Source organism: Cyprinodon variegatus, unplaced genomic scaffold (assembly GCF_000732505.1).
Source record: "Cyprinodon variegatus isolate N-32 unplaced genomic scaffold, C_variegatus-1.0 Scaffold663, whole genome shotgun sequence".
In the NCBI taxonomy this organism is placed as follows: domain Eukaryota; kingdom Metazoa; phylum Chordata; class Actinopteri; order Cyprinodontiformes; family Cyprinodontidae; genus Cyprinodon; species Cyprinodon variegatus.
The window spans coordinates 377,018-390,585 of NW_015151116.1; the positions used below are offsets into that span (position 1 = coordinate 377,018).

At 38.3% G+C, this 13,568-nt stretch overlaps 1 protein-coding gene across 1 annotated transcript in view; it reads right to left on the minus strand.

Annotated features, from left to right (window-relative positions):
- The window catches only part of LOC107096989 (sodium- and chloride-dependent GABA transporter 2-like), a 21,790-nt gene extending 11,049 nt beyond the window's left edge, over positions 1-10,741 (minus strand). The window contains exons 1-8 of the mRNA XM_015393932.1: positions 10,528-10,741; positions 9,760-9,894; positions 9,102-9,242; positions 7,055-7,136; positions 6,739-6,871; positions 6,517-6,651; positions 2,991-3,094; positions 2,419-2,543 (exon numbers count right to left, since the gene is read on the minus strand). Coding sequence (XP_015249418.1) covers positions 2,419-2,543; positions 2,991-3,094; positions 6,517-6,651; positions 6,739-6,871; positions 7,055-7,136; positions 9,102-9,242; positions 9,760-9,894; positions 10,528-10,645 — 973 coding nt within the window. The 5' untranslated portion in view covers positions 10,646-10,741. The remainder of the gene's footprint in view (positions 1-2,418; positions 2,544-2,990; positions 3,095-6,516; positions 6,652-6,738; positions 6,872-7,054; positions 7,137-9,101; positions 9,243-9,759; positions 9,895-10,527) is intronic.
- Positions 10,742-13,568: the final 2,827 nt, after the last annotated feature.

The following is a 13,568-nucleotide window of genomic DNA, read 5'->3' on the forward strand; positions in this document are numbered from 1 at the left end:
TTCTTAAAACCCAACTGTCTGGCATCCGATCTGTGCATGACGGGTTGGCTAATAGAGGAGCTGTGACACAAATACAATATTTAAGCCTCTTTGATGCAAGAGAAGAGAAGAAGAAAGTACAAGTTTATTTAATTGTTTATTGACCCTGTAAGAACTTTACTGACAAGCACTGGGTACATGTTTTCATATTTCCACCACAAACCTTAAAGTATTTGTTTAACATTTTGCGTGAAAGAGTAACACATAGTGGTGAAATTTTTTAAGTGGGAAGAAATTTATTTTTAACTTAGTTTTGCAAAACAAAATCTGAAAAGTATTGGGTGTGTTGGTATTTACTTTTACAGTGGGACAAACTGGGCAGACCCATATTTTTATTTCAGTGAAGTCTATATCTTTTTTGGGTATCTCTACAAGCTTTGCACAGGGCTTAAACTCCATGAGACTGGAAGGACGTTTTCTGCGAATTAAGCAGTTTTCTTGCTAGTGATTCTCAACTAGGTTTAGATCTGGATTCCCATAGCAGGGACTGTTTCCCTTTGAATGCATAACCAGGCTTATTTGTTCAGAAGAGGTTACAGGTGAAATGGAGACGTTTGAGACAAATCCTGCTGAATAGAACAACAGCACCACCTGCTGTTTGGTCTGTAGCTGTGCTCGGTGTTGTTTCATGTTTAGTTTTGATCACAGGGAAGCAAAAAAAATCCTGTGTACAGTTGTTAATATGATATAGCTTTAAAAAAAATGTATTTATAAAAATAAAAAATCCAGCTGTTGGAACTAGTATTTATTTATTTTTTTTATGTGTATGTAAGTGTTATAAAAAGGAAAAAATGTTGGTAATCTTCAAGCTGATGGATTTGAGGCATTATGAGACAAAACAATAAAATAAGTTGTTTTTAGCATTCTCTGTTGGAATGCAACAGAAAATGGTGGAGGAGCATTGGTTTAGGCCCGGGATCTGCAAACTTTCATATCCAAGGAGGCATTTTGCCCTGAGTCCGGCAAAGTAAAAGTCATTTTTAGCTGCAAAATAAGACTTTTTAATACATATATAAAAAACACTATTATTTTGGTTAAATATCTGCTACAGGAAATCGGCTGCCATCTTAAACAACGAACATTTGATCAGCTTTATTAGCTCAAGACAATAAAAAACAGAAAAACGATTTTTTTAGATGAAGCATGCTTTTTCTTCTATATGGTATGCTAATCATAAAACACATACTTTCTAGCTAATTAAAAGAAAAATAGCTCTACAAAACATATTTCTGGTGCTTTTAATGTCAAACTGTTGTGAAAATTAAATTTAGATATTCTTTATAAAAACCAAAAAAAGGTTCTAAGACTGGTATTTATTCTTAGAGTATAGGATAATATAATTTTTGACCACTACTAAGAGCCACTGAAGAGGGTCTAAAGAGCCACATGTTACTCTGGAGCCACAGGTTGCAGACCCCTGGTTTAGGCCATTCTAATTCATTATTTAGTGGTATTGTAAACATTCAGTAACATCTCCTGCTATGTGTTTGGGAGTTTTGTCCTGCTGGATGGTGAACCTCAGTCTGCCTCAAGTCTTCTGCTGTTACCAGTTTTTCTTCCAGTATTTTCCTGGACATAGCTCCATTCCTTTTTTTTTTTTAAATCAATTAACTCTCTTCAATTCCCTCTACATCCTAGGAAAAACAAAAAACAGCCCAAAGAGTGATGCTGCAGACCCATGATTTATTGTGAGGATGGTGTTTTCAGTTTGTTCATTGCTTGATTTATTGATTTGATTTTCCAACATACCACTGTAATATACTTGTGGATTTATTATAGCAGAGCTCCTTCTTCCAAATGTTTGCTCTCTTCTTTCTTAATGGCTTTTGGCAAAATGCGAACAAGACATTCCAATAAAGGCCCGATTTGTAGAGCACTATTCACTATTCACCATTTTGCTTGGTTCCTTTTCTAACAACTGTATCCCTTCTGTAATGTTCTCTTAGACATTTGAAAACAGCTGTATTTATACTAAGATTAAATAACAAAGAAATGGGCTTTGTTAATTATTCAAGTGACTTCTAAGGATTGTATTCGGAGGCTCAGTTAGGCAAGGTGAATACAAATATGCCTCCCTTTTTCAGCTCCTAAAATCTATTGAAATCTGTTTGCTTCTCTGGTTATACAATAAATACATTTAAAAACATCTAGTGGGGTATGAATACTTTTACAGATAGAGACATATTTCATCACTTTTCCTTTGTTTAATCCATTGTGAAAATATGCTTCCTGCTGAGGTTCCTTTCAGAAGGTTTAGCTCTAATAAATGCTCAAATAAATCAGAGGTCTAATTAAAACAACACACATTCACATATGTTTTTGGATATTTTCTTCTGTCACATCTTTCTTTTGTTTTAGAGGAATGAGAGAAATACAAACCAGATTCAGCCACTTCTGAGATAGGAACGTTTTGCTCGAAGGACATGAAACCCAAAATAGAGAAGATGGCAAAGCCGGCAAGAAAACTTGTGCCGCTGTTCAGGAAACATAGACACAGGCAGTCCCTGGATAAGGAACAGAAAACAAATATATTGCAATAATTAGGAAATGCATTCACTGAATAATTTGGAATAAGTTTAGACTAGTTTGGGACGATTAATTCAATGGAAGTTGCATTCAATTTGAAAATCACAGAGGCATTTCATTTTTGGTCACAAGTGAGAGTCTGAAATTTGCCGCCACACAGAAGGGAAGAAAGAAATACAAGAAACTTGCAAATCCATGCATGTAACGCTAGAAATAAGCAACTTTTATCATACGACAAGAGAGCATTTAAAGCCATTAAAACAGAGGAGCACTGGAGCTAAGCATGTAAATGCTTGTAAATGCAGGACATAAACATGGAAAAAAATCGCAATTTCAATATTGTTCATAAAAAATCACTCAACCCTAATACCCTCTATAGACCAGACTGAGCTCTTGTAAAAACTACAAGCTTTCTGAAGCCTTACCTGTAGCAGTTGTTGTTGTATTTGTTGTAACTGCCTAAGGCGGTAAGGCAGCCGAGGCAGATGGCATATGAGAAAAAAATCTGAGTCCCAGCATCCATCCAGACCTTAGCATAAAGAATAAAAGCAAACAAACTCAAAACAATTAAAAGTATACTTTATATTTCTAAAGATGTGTGCTTAAAGGCTACCAAGCTATTATAAGGCTAAAATTTCCCAGCTGGACTTTGAAAGCCTTTAGATGGATGATCTGTGAAGATCCTATCAATCATCTCGCTTTTCAAAGAGCTGTAACCAGTTGAAACCTGTTGCTCTTATATAGGTAATAGAATATCGCGCATTTTGCTTCCTGCACAGCTTAAGCAACACTATATTGTCAGAGAACCATGCCACCATGGGGTTGCTCTCCCTCCCTCAGCTCTCACAGAAGTGCTCCATTACCAAACAACAACAAATAAAAGATTTTTAAAACACACTGCAGGTCCTTCCCACATGACACATACTGTAATCAAAAGATGTTTTTATGACCCTCAGAAAGTGTAAAGCTCAAATAGGTTCCTGAACATCTGTCCAGACATTCATGGCGTGACATTTAGAAAGCTTAAAATCATCTATGACCACATCCTTCATGATCTCCATCAGTTCTGTTATAGTAGGTTTTTTTTAACAATTTAGGCACTAAAGTGCACTGAGCTTTGTGACAATTAACAGCTTATCCGATCAAAAACCTGCTAGCTGTCCAGTTCTATCGCTGGTGGTTCTGGTGCATAAAGCTGAGGGGCCCTTGTAGTTCTTATGTGTCCTATTTTCTCTATCTTCTCAGATTAAAGAAAAACAAAGTGAATTTTATAAGGTAAGCCCACGTCCTCCTTAGAGGCTGATTAAATCATGATAAAAAACTTTTTGATCATTAAACATTAGGTTTCAAGTGGAAAAAAAACTCTTATTTTACCATGTAGAAGTGGTAATAATAGTAGTAGTTATAGAGATGAAGCCTTTGTACCTTTGTTCTCTAGATGTGTTTGTTTGTTAGTTTGTTTTTGACCAATTAAATAATTAGTAATTACATGTGGTTTCCTTTTTTAATAAAAGTTTCCATGTTTCCTTTCGTGTTCCTTAACAGATTTTAATTTCAAGAAAAATACAAAACACTTTTACCTCTTCGTCAAATCTATGGAAGAGATTGCCCAATGAGATAAAAAAAAAAAAAAAACATTAATCTTTTAGATTGATTTAAAGATCGTGAGGATGACTTTGCCAGACTGTGACACTGGTTTCTAACATGGTTTGATGTTACTTACTGAGACTAAATGTTTCTTGCACTGGTGTAAATATGGGTAAGCAGAGACGGCAGTTGCTTAAGGGCCCACAACCTCTTAGGGGCCCCATCACTAACACCTGGTGCGCCCCCTATGTAAATGTAAACTAGGACATCTCTTTGCAGATGTAATGGTGCGAAAAATTCCTCTTAAGCCCATCTGATACTGAAGTGACTGACTGGCCCAGCCCGTATTTATACTGCAACACATTCCAGATTTCAACATGATGGGGCGCCGTTTAAACACGACATCAATAGCAAAGCAGACAGTGGTACTTTTATTACTATGTTAATAATTGTGTAAAGTTCATTAGACGGTTGGTTAAAAAATACACTCATATAATATCTTTCAAACCGCAGTAGATGTCAGGACTCCTGTCTGTGTGTTTGTGTTCTGTGTTTGTCTCCCTTCCTCCACCAGGAAGCGCCTGGTTCTTGTCCGCCTCCTCACACACCTGCTGATGGTTTCCTCGTTAACGGAGTGTTCTTAAGCTGCTGACTGCCACTACCTCGACACCAGAGTGTTTGCCAGTTTAGGGTACTCTAGCCAAGCTGAGTTTTTGCTGAGTCAAAATTAGTTCTTTTCAACCTGAGTTTTAACATTGTTTTTGTCTTTGCTTCTCGGCAGGAAGTCATCCTGCAAACTGGATTTTTCGGACCTTCTCTCCCTGGAAGGATCAACAGAGCTTCAAGCTGAGCTGAGGTTACAAAGAGGAGGTTTGGACCCACTTTCCCCAAGAGATCGTTTGAGCTTCACACTGAGAAAGGGATTCATCTCTACTACGACCCGTTCAAGTTCCGCAGGAAATCTGAGTGGCAGTCAGTTTCTCCGTTCACCTACAAACAACCGCATTCTGGGTAAAACCTGTTCCGCGCTCCACCAAATCAGACAAACACTAGAGCAACAGCATACAGACTGGAGTCAAAGATTCAACAACTTCTCTGGAAACGTAAGTCAGCAACCAGATACCCTTCTACAAGTTCACAAATCAAATTTCCCACTGAGCCTGAACTAATCGCTGTGTCTTCCCCTCACTTTTCAGTTCCGGTTGAGCAGTGTTTAGAGCAACACTTCTCTCTGCATTATCTCTTCAATAAAACCTGTTAAACCTTTTCTCCTGGTCTCCCTGTTTGGTCTTCAGCATTTGGGTCTGAACTTTAGTAAAATCATGACAATAGAGATCTTAAAAGAAGGATGTATTTGAGTATTTTGGTTTTTACACTACGACTTGTAATTATTGGCAATCCAGAGCGTAGATTAAAACCATAACCGTTACATACAATGTGTTAGCGATGATGGATACCTAAAGGAGGTACTTAAGCGGATTCCAGAAAAGAAAAAGGGAACAAGGGCTGCTTTAAGAACGGAAAAAAGTTCCAAAATAAACACGTTCTTTCAAAGAACCAAAGAGGGAATGGTAGACGTTGCTGATACAGTGAGTAAAGATTGTGACCAGGAGATGAATGGAGAGAGCGTGGGTGAGGAGGGGAGCTGTGAAGCTCAAGCTAGCCCGAAGGCTTGTTGTGCTATCAGACATCCCAAGTTTCCCAGAAGTTCTGGGAATCACCCTGATATAGATAGTTGTTCACAGATGCCGGTGAGTCGAATATCTTGTCCCAGGTTAGATAAGGATCTCCCTGAAATTAGTTTTTGCAACTTGGGATGTCTGTAACATGTAGAGATGCGCTATCACCAATGGTTCCATTCAAGGTGCGCAGTCAATATTTTTTTGTGTGTGATGTGTGATAACATACCACTGAGAATTGCATAATTGTATATTCTCAGCCAATTTATGGAACTGTCACCGTATCCTGAACCTTTATTACATGTTGTATTTCATATGGGGCCCACCCAGATAATGTTGCTCATGGGCCTATTGTTGTGTTGTTATGCCATTGGTTTATTGGATAGAGCAAAGGACTGTAATCCATTGTTTATTTTCACAAATGTCCCATTTGTAAGGTGAATTAAAAGGCTATTTGTCATAAATTTGCACTAAAATTCCAGAATGTCTAAAACTTGTAGTTGTGGTTTGTGCAATCCTTTGTCTGACCAGAACAGACAGAACATTGACAAAGACTGTATCTGTTCTCTTTTGACAAATGCTGCTTGAATGACAAGTACCAATCTTGTGTCTGTGAAATCTGGCTTTTTTTTTTTCTGTTGGCACTATTGTACCATACACCTCAAGATCAAGCGGTATTTCTTACCTGGGGGTCAGAAAGTCGTCCCAAATCAGGGTACAGGTAATAGTGGATTCCTCCGAGGGCTCCTGGCAGAGTGACCCCTCTAATAAGTAGGATTACTAGCATTATATAAGGGAAAGTGGCTGTAAAGTAAACCACCTAGAAGAAAAAACACATAGTTGACATTTATCAATTTGTTTTGAATTATTTTTGCTCTATTTTCGCAGTCTATTGAGATGATGTCACCTTTCCTGTGGATTTGACTCCCTTCCAGATGCAGAAGTAGCAGATGACCCATGCAACGGCTAAACAAGCCACTAAATCCCAGTTTAGAGAGCCAATGTGGTCAATGCCTGAGGAAATTCTCAGGACTCTACGTCTGTACAACACAAGCATCTTAGATTAGTGCAGCATCTAAAAAAACCAAACATCATTTACAAACCAGAAACACAATCTAAGGTGACCAATTTTGTATGCGTCTGGAATCACTTGTCATGGTGGATACTTGGTGAACTTCCTTAAGGAGAAGGCCAAACAAAAGGATAAGAAAAACAGAACTTACTCCCAAAACTCAATGACAGGAGAGGTGGCGTTCTCATGGTGATTGATGGAGCTATTTCCCCTCTGAAATGCCATACAGGAATCTTGAATGAACAACACACAAAAGGACATTCACTCCTGTGAAGGAATCCAAGCTTTCTCAGAGGTTTCCAAGTTACATTCAGATGAGAGAAGCAATGCCACCACTGAGAGGGAACAGTGAAGTGGAGCGGGAACATTCAGTCCCTCGACATAAAACAAGTATATGAATGAATAAAATAATAATGGAAACCACTGACAAACATCCTAAAGTGTATGTTGTCACATTTAGTTGAGATGTTTTTTAAAATGCTAAATTATAAAGCTCTTTCTTCCCATAAACAACATGCAGGCCACATGCTAACAAGCTATCAGCATCAAAGCTAACATTTACAGTACACAGTAACGGTGCATTTTACTAATGGTAACAACACTTCCTCTGCATATAAAGGCAAATAAATAGGCTGCATGTTGCTTTTTCTCATTAAATTCAAGCCTTTTTTATTTATCCAGTTAATGAGCATTTTAAAATGAAAACCTACCAAAAGCTCTGTTATTTCTACTGTATATTTCCTTTTGCTATTATTATCATCAATTATGTGTCATCCAGATACTTTCTTTTATTTTTCCAACTAAGGAGCGGCAAAAAAAGTAAGATATTGATAAAACTATGATCTCAGTATTTTGAAGTCTGTTGTCTGGAATCAAATAAAAAGCTTAAAAGCATAGGGATGGCTTTTATAGTACACGCATTATTGCCTGAAAGTCTGAGCTTGTCATTATGTCTTGCTGGGGTGCTAAACTTTAGTAATATCCAACCTGAGTCAAACAGATTATTTCGGCAAGTTGTAAAAAAAAAAACTAAAATTATATTCTCATTGTTGCCTGCAAAGGGTTTCCTCAACTTGTCTTACAAGTCACACTACAAACTGTACACCAAACTACTATTTGCAAATCCAGACAAAGACAATGTATTTCTCGGCTCTATAAACACTGACAGCATTTGATTTTGCACAGTAAGGTGTTTTTGTCATGATTGTGCACTTTTTGGTTCTGTGTAAGTTTTCTTTTTAAGTTTTCAGTTATACTTTGATTTATGTCCTTCTGTGGTCTCTAGTTTATTGGTTTCATTTCCATTTTGTGTTATTTTCGGTTATATTTTTTGAGTTCTTATGTATTTCTTGTTTACCATTTGTTGCCCTCTTGTGACAGTCTCCTTCTCTTAGCTCCCTTCTGGATTCCTCTGCCCACACCTGCTCCCAATCTGCTGATTAGTCTGGTCTTGGTTCAGTCTCCCGTTTATACACCTCTTGTTCAGTCACTGTTTGCTGGTGCCTTGTCGTTTATTGGCTCCTTGTGTGTGTTTTTTTTCCTCTGTATTTTGGTAATTGTGTATTTTGTTATATTTTTGATTTTTGCTTTTGTTGCCACCTTTTGTTATTAAATCTGCTAAAACCACCTTCAGCTTCTGTCTCTACATTTGGGTCCTCTTTAAACTTCCACTGAACCTGACATTTTTCCCAATATCTTAACTAAATACAAACTATCCGCAACAATGTCACTACCTTATACCTTTAACTTACGCTTTGTTTACATGTCTTTTGAAGTCTTTTAAATTGTACAATTTGGATTTGTGACGTCTGTGATTTTTTTTCTCTAAATCAATGTTTTTTTTTCTACGGTACATAAAACATTTATAAAGGTTATACTCCATTGTGTGATACTGCTTTGAAGTGAGACATCGCTCTGTGGCACTTTGAGATTTGTTTTTACAAATAGAAAGTTCTTTATAAATACTTATAGATAAATAATCATCATTACTATTATTGTTATTTTGCAATCAGAATCTAGCTCACACTGGTAACTTTGACTGTGCTTTAGGTACCAAACTCTAGCCATGTTTTTGTAGCATCTTTCAACATAGAAATATGGATAGAATGCATTATAAATCAACCCAAAAAATGTTAATATTAAGAAACATTTGACCTTGCATTAATGAAAAATGGTTAGCACCTCAGCAGTCACCTCACCTGTGTTCCATGTGTTATTGCAAGATGCCCAGGGCAGATCCCAGGTGAAGGAGTTGAAGAGAAAGAATATGGCCCAGGCTAACACAACAATATAGTAGATGTTCAGGAGAGCAGCGATCACCTGGGTGGCATAACCTACGCCTGTGACGTTAAAAAGAACAAAAGTGATCATTTTAGTTGACAGTTGATTAAGCATTCTTTTAGTGCCCAAACTAAAGTAAACTGAAGCTTGGCGTTTACATGGAGGGAATTTTGAATAGCATTTACAATATAATGCCTCCCAGACACAAGAGTTTTAGATTAACATTATAATTCAGCGCATGTATTACAGCCGAACATGCGTCTCTACCAGATATAAGCTTTTATTTTCACCTTTTTTTCCCCAAAAACATAAAAAATGTCCTTGTGCCGCAATCAATTAGATAGATCTAGACTATGCAAAATCACAACCGCAAAAATATTGCACTGACATGTCTAAATTTCTCTCTCAAGCCAAGGTATTGCACAAGTATGTTAGTTGTATTTTTCCACCAGGGATGCCCTAAATGTGACATGGATCCTACATAAAAGCAAACAACTTAAACATCCTTCAACACATAAAGAAGAAAAAATACCTCTAACTCTTACAAGTTGGTGTAATAAACTGCATTCATGTTACCTTCAAACAATGGACACATTTTCCTCCAGGCAGTGATCCCTCCTTCACTGGTGTACTGACCCAAAGACGTTTCCAGGAGGAACACCGGGATCCCACAAGCAAATAAGAAGATGAGGTATGGGATAAAAAAAGCCCCTGTAAACATTTAGGCAACAGGTCACAAACCTTATAGGATGAGCTTATTATATCTAAAACACATATTCCAAAACAGAATATCTAAAATGACACAATCTAAACCTGACATATTTTGTAACCAAAAATGTGAATGGATTTTTACTTTCTGGAAATGAAAGATATGCGTGTGTCATTGTCACCTGGAAAAAAAAAGTAAAATGGCTGTCAAACTGTTTTAGAAATAAAAAATATGAAGAGCATATAGAGAACAGCATTTTTTTATTTTCTACACATTTGAACACCTTTTTTTTTTCAGGTGACTTCTCCAGGTGATTAGTTGTACTATTTTGTGCAGAGTGTTACTGTAATTTGCCAAACTGTGGAGAAGATCCTCTCTAAATGCATGGTATTCCAAAATATATTTCCCAGGCATCACAGGATTGGATTCTTTTTCTGGCTTCTCGAATAGATATGGAAGCTCTAAAAGACTCTGTAAGCCTTCAATTTAAAACAAGTTATAACGAGGTCCCATTTCTTTTCATGCACTGACAACCACACCCTTAGCATGCTGGGCTTTTTTTTATCCCTTCAGCTTATCCTTTACATGTCAAATAGATAACAAGAATAATGAAAAGGAAAATTCTTAGAACTCACCTCCTCCGTTCTTGTAACAAAGGTAGGGGAAGCGCCAAACATTTCCCAGGCCAATAATTTCCCCAGCTACAGAAAGGACAAACTCAATCTTGTTGCCCCACTGACCCCTGTCAGTCATCTTATCCTCCGTGCTCGGTACGATGTCCAGCGGCCTGCCATGACCGTTGAAGGGCTCCACCTTCGAAGTGTTTTCTGCATCTTGTTTTTTACCTACATCAGAAAGAACGGCAAAACAGGGGAAATTGTACCGACACGTGAGAATGAATCACACATACAATACGATGCCTGTTAAAAGGCTTCAACTTCCCGGAATTTAATAATCCAAAAATCAAATGTAATTTAAAGCAATTTAATTTTTCAATTTGAAAGAGAGTAGCTCATAATTGTAGGAAAAAGATAAAGAATAATCATTTTGAAATGTTCAAATATTGTAAGAAATCAGAATGCGATGGCTGGGGAACCTCCAGCTCAGTCTTGTTTCTTTGGTAGCAGATTTTCCTTCAGGATTGTCATGTAGCCAGCTCAATTCATTTCACAATCAACTGTGAAGTGATCCAAGTAAAACACCCTCATACCATTATGCTGTGAATAATATGTCTGACAGAGCTAGATTTCCATCAAACATAACCTTTTTCCTGTAGGTCGAAAAGGTAAATGCTGGTCTTATCTGAACAGAGGACCGTTTTTCCCATGTCTGATATCACCCCTAAATATCTTAACAATTCAGTCTCTAGATGTGCAAAACTGGCACAGAGGCCTTAGATTTTTTTGCTGAAGCCTTCAGTGTACAGCGTCCAGGGAAATGAATGCACATGTATGCTACATTTTTTAGATGCTAGATGCAACATTTTTTACAGATATATCAGATTTTTGTGATTTATGTCAAAACTTTCAAAAAACATGTCTCAATAAAAAAAATAAAAAATCTCAATAAAATGCACAGTAGTTTTTTTCAATATGAGGTGACTAGGTGACACAGGGTTCAGTCGGTTCACAAACTCTGAGCACTGCCAGCCAGGGGCGCAGATAGGTTTTTGAAACTGTGGGGGACAGTTTCTATTACTGGCTATTACTCAGCTATGACAACCCATCAATCTTAATTGCCCATCATTGCAAGAAAACAACACGTATTGGTACCAAGTACTCACCAAACATGCCACATGACGTGTGAAAAAAAAAAAGGTTTTATTTAAACATGGACTGACTTTAAGTGCAGGCTGTAAACACACAGAAACATGAACAGCAAAGCCTACATATATACAAAAACAAATTTGTAAATAAGTACTCTACATGGCTTTTCAATAAATGGCCTCAAATGAAGAAACAGACTAAGTGAAGGATCCAAAAACCTCTCTCCTCCGATCCTTGCCTTGAATATATTGTTGGGCAATGTCTTTCTTGTTCAGACTGTCCAGCCTCTCTTGGTGGATGTGGCACACTGCCATTCCATTCAGCCTTTTTTGGGATGTGGTGGACCGCAACCACGTTTTAAGTCTGCTCAGGCCACTGAAACTCCTTTCTGCCTCAGCAGACGATGCAGGCACAACCATTAACAGTCGGACCACTGTCTCAACTTGCGGGAAAAGGGCGCGAACTTCCACAGGCATTGCTCTTAAAGGAATGTGCAGCATCTGCAGTGGTTTTGCAATTGTATTTCTTCTTGAACATAGCCAATTGAATCTTCAAATTCTCCCACTGGAGCCCGGGATATTTCNCTGCTGTTTGTCCTGAGCCGACTGTTCGCCTGCGTTGTTCGCCTGTCAGCTGGGTTATCTGTCAGCTGCCTATCTGCCGTCCTGTTGCTGGCTTCATACCTGCCGCCCCGGCCGGCATAAAGCTGTGACTTCTAACACTCGTCCAGCGTGGCTGATTGGCGATCAGCTCGGACTTACTCTTTTGGTGCTGCGTGAGTGACGTCCGCCACAGCGGATCGGTTCCTCCCAGGATGGGCCTTAATTTTGGACTATACTGCTGCTAAATTGTGGACTGAACTGTATTATGGGAATTGTACTCTGAATGTTGTTTTTTTTACAGGAACGGTCAGCTCGTGGTGTTGGTGGTGGACTTCTGGGTGGTGGTTCCTCTTCTGGTTTGGTGCATGATTTTCTTTTGCTTTGCCTAGTTCTGTTTGCTGTGTTTATTTTTTTTCTTTTTTGTACCCTACCCTGAATTTCACTCCTCACAGAGTTACGCTTGAACTAATTTTTAAATGTGAGGTTTTAATTTAATCTTTTTGAATTAAACTAAAAGTTGTATAATAAAAGAGTTGAATGGTGAGATTGTCTCAAGCCTCATCTGTAGCGGGTCTGTGTGCCTTAATGGTAACATTTTAAGCGGAGTTATTAAAATCTATTAAATCTTTTCTTACCTGGTGTTTCTAAATTGAAGTTACCCAGATCTTATCACACCGCTCCCGCCACATTTTGGCGTTGCTGGTAGGATGGTTTACAGTTGTGAGGCTGAGACTCTTCTCTGTTTTATTGCATTTTTGTGACAGTTGTGTGCAAGCAGTAATTTTTTTTTTTTTTGGTGTGTTAAGGACTAACAGCAGCGGTTCATTTGTTTTTTTGAGCTGATCATTTGTAGTAATGGAGGAAGAGCTACTGGAATTGAAGACCCTGATTGCTCAATTAAAGGCTGACAATGAGAAGCTGCGTGCAGAGCGCTCACCTTCCACATCTAGCTCCAGTGCCGGGCCGTCTTCAGCTTCTGCACCCCCCACTGCCCAAATAACGGACAGGTTAGTGTTTGTCCCACGCGATCGTAAGTGTCCTATGTTTAGGGGACGGATGGGGATAAGTGTGAGCGAGTGGGTTGAGGAGGTGCAGGCATGTATGCGGGCACGAAATTTGTCAGCAGCAGATCAGGCCTTCTTTTTGTACGACCATTTAGAAGGAGAGGCTAGGGATGAGATCAAATATCGCTCTAGTCAGGAACGAGGGGATCCAGCTAAAATCATTTCTATCCTCAAGGAGCTTTATGGATGTAATGAGTCACATGTTGCATTACAGGAGGCCTTTTTCTCCAGAAAGCAATTGGAA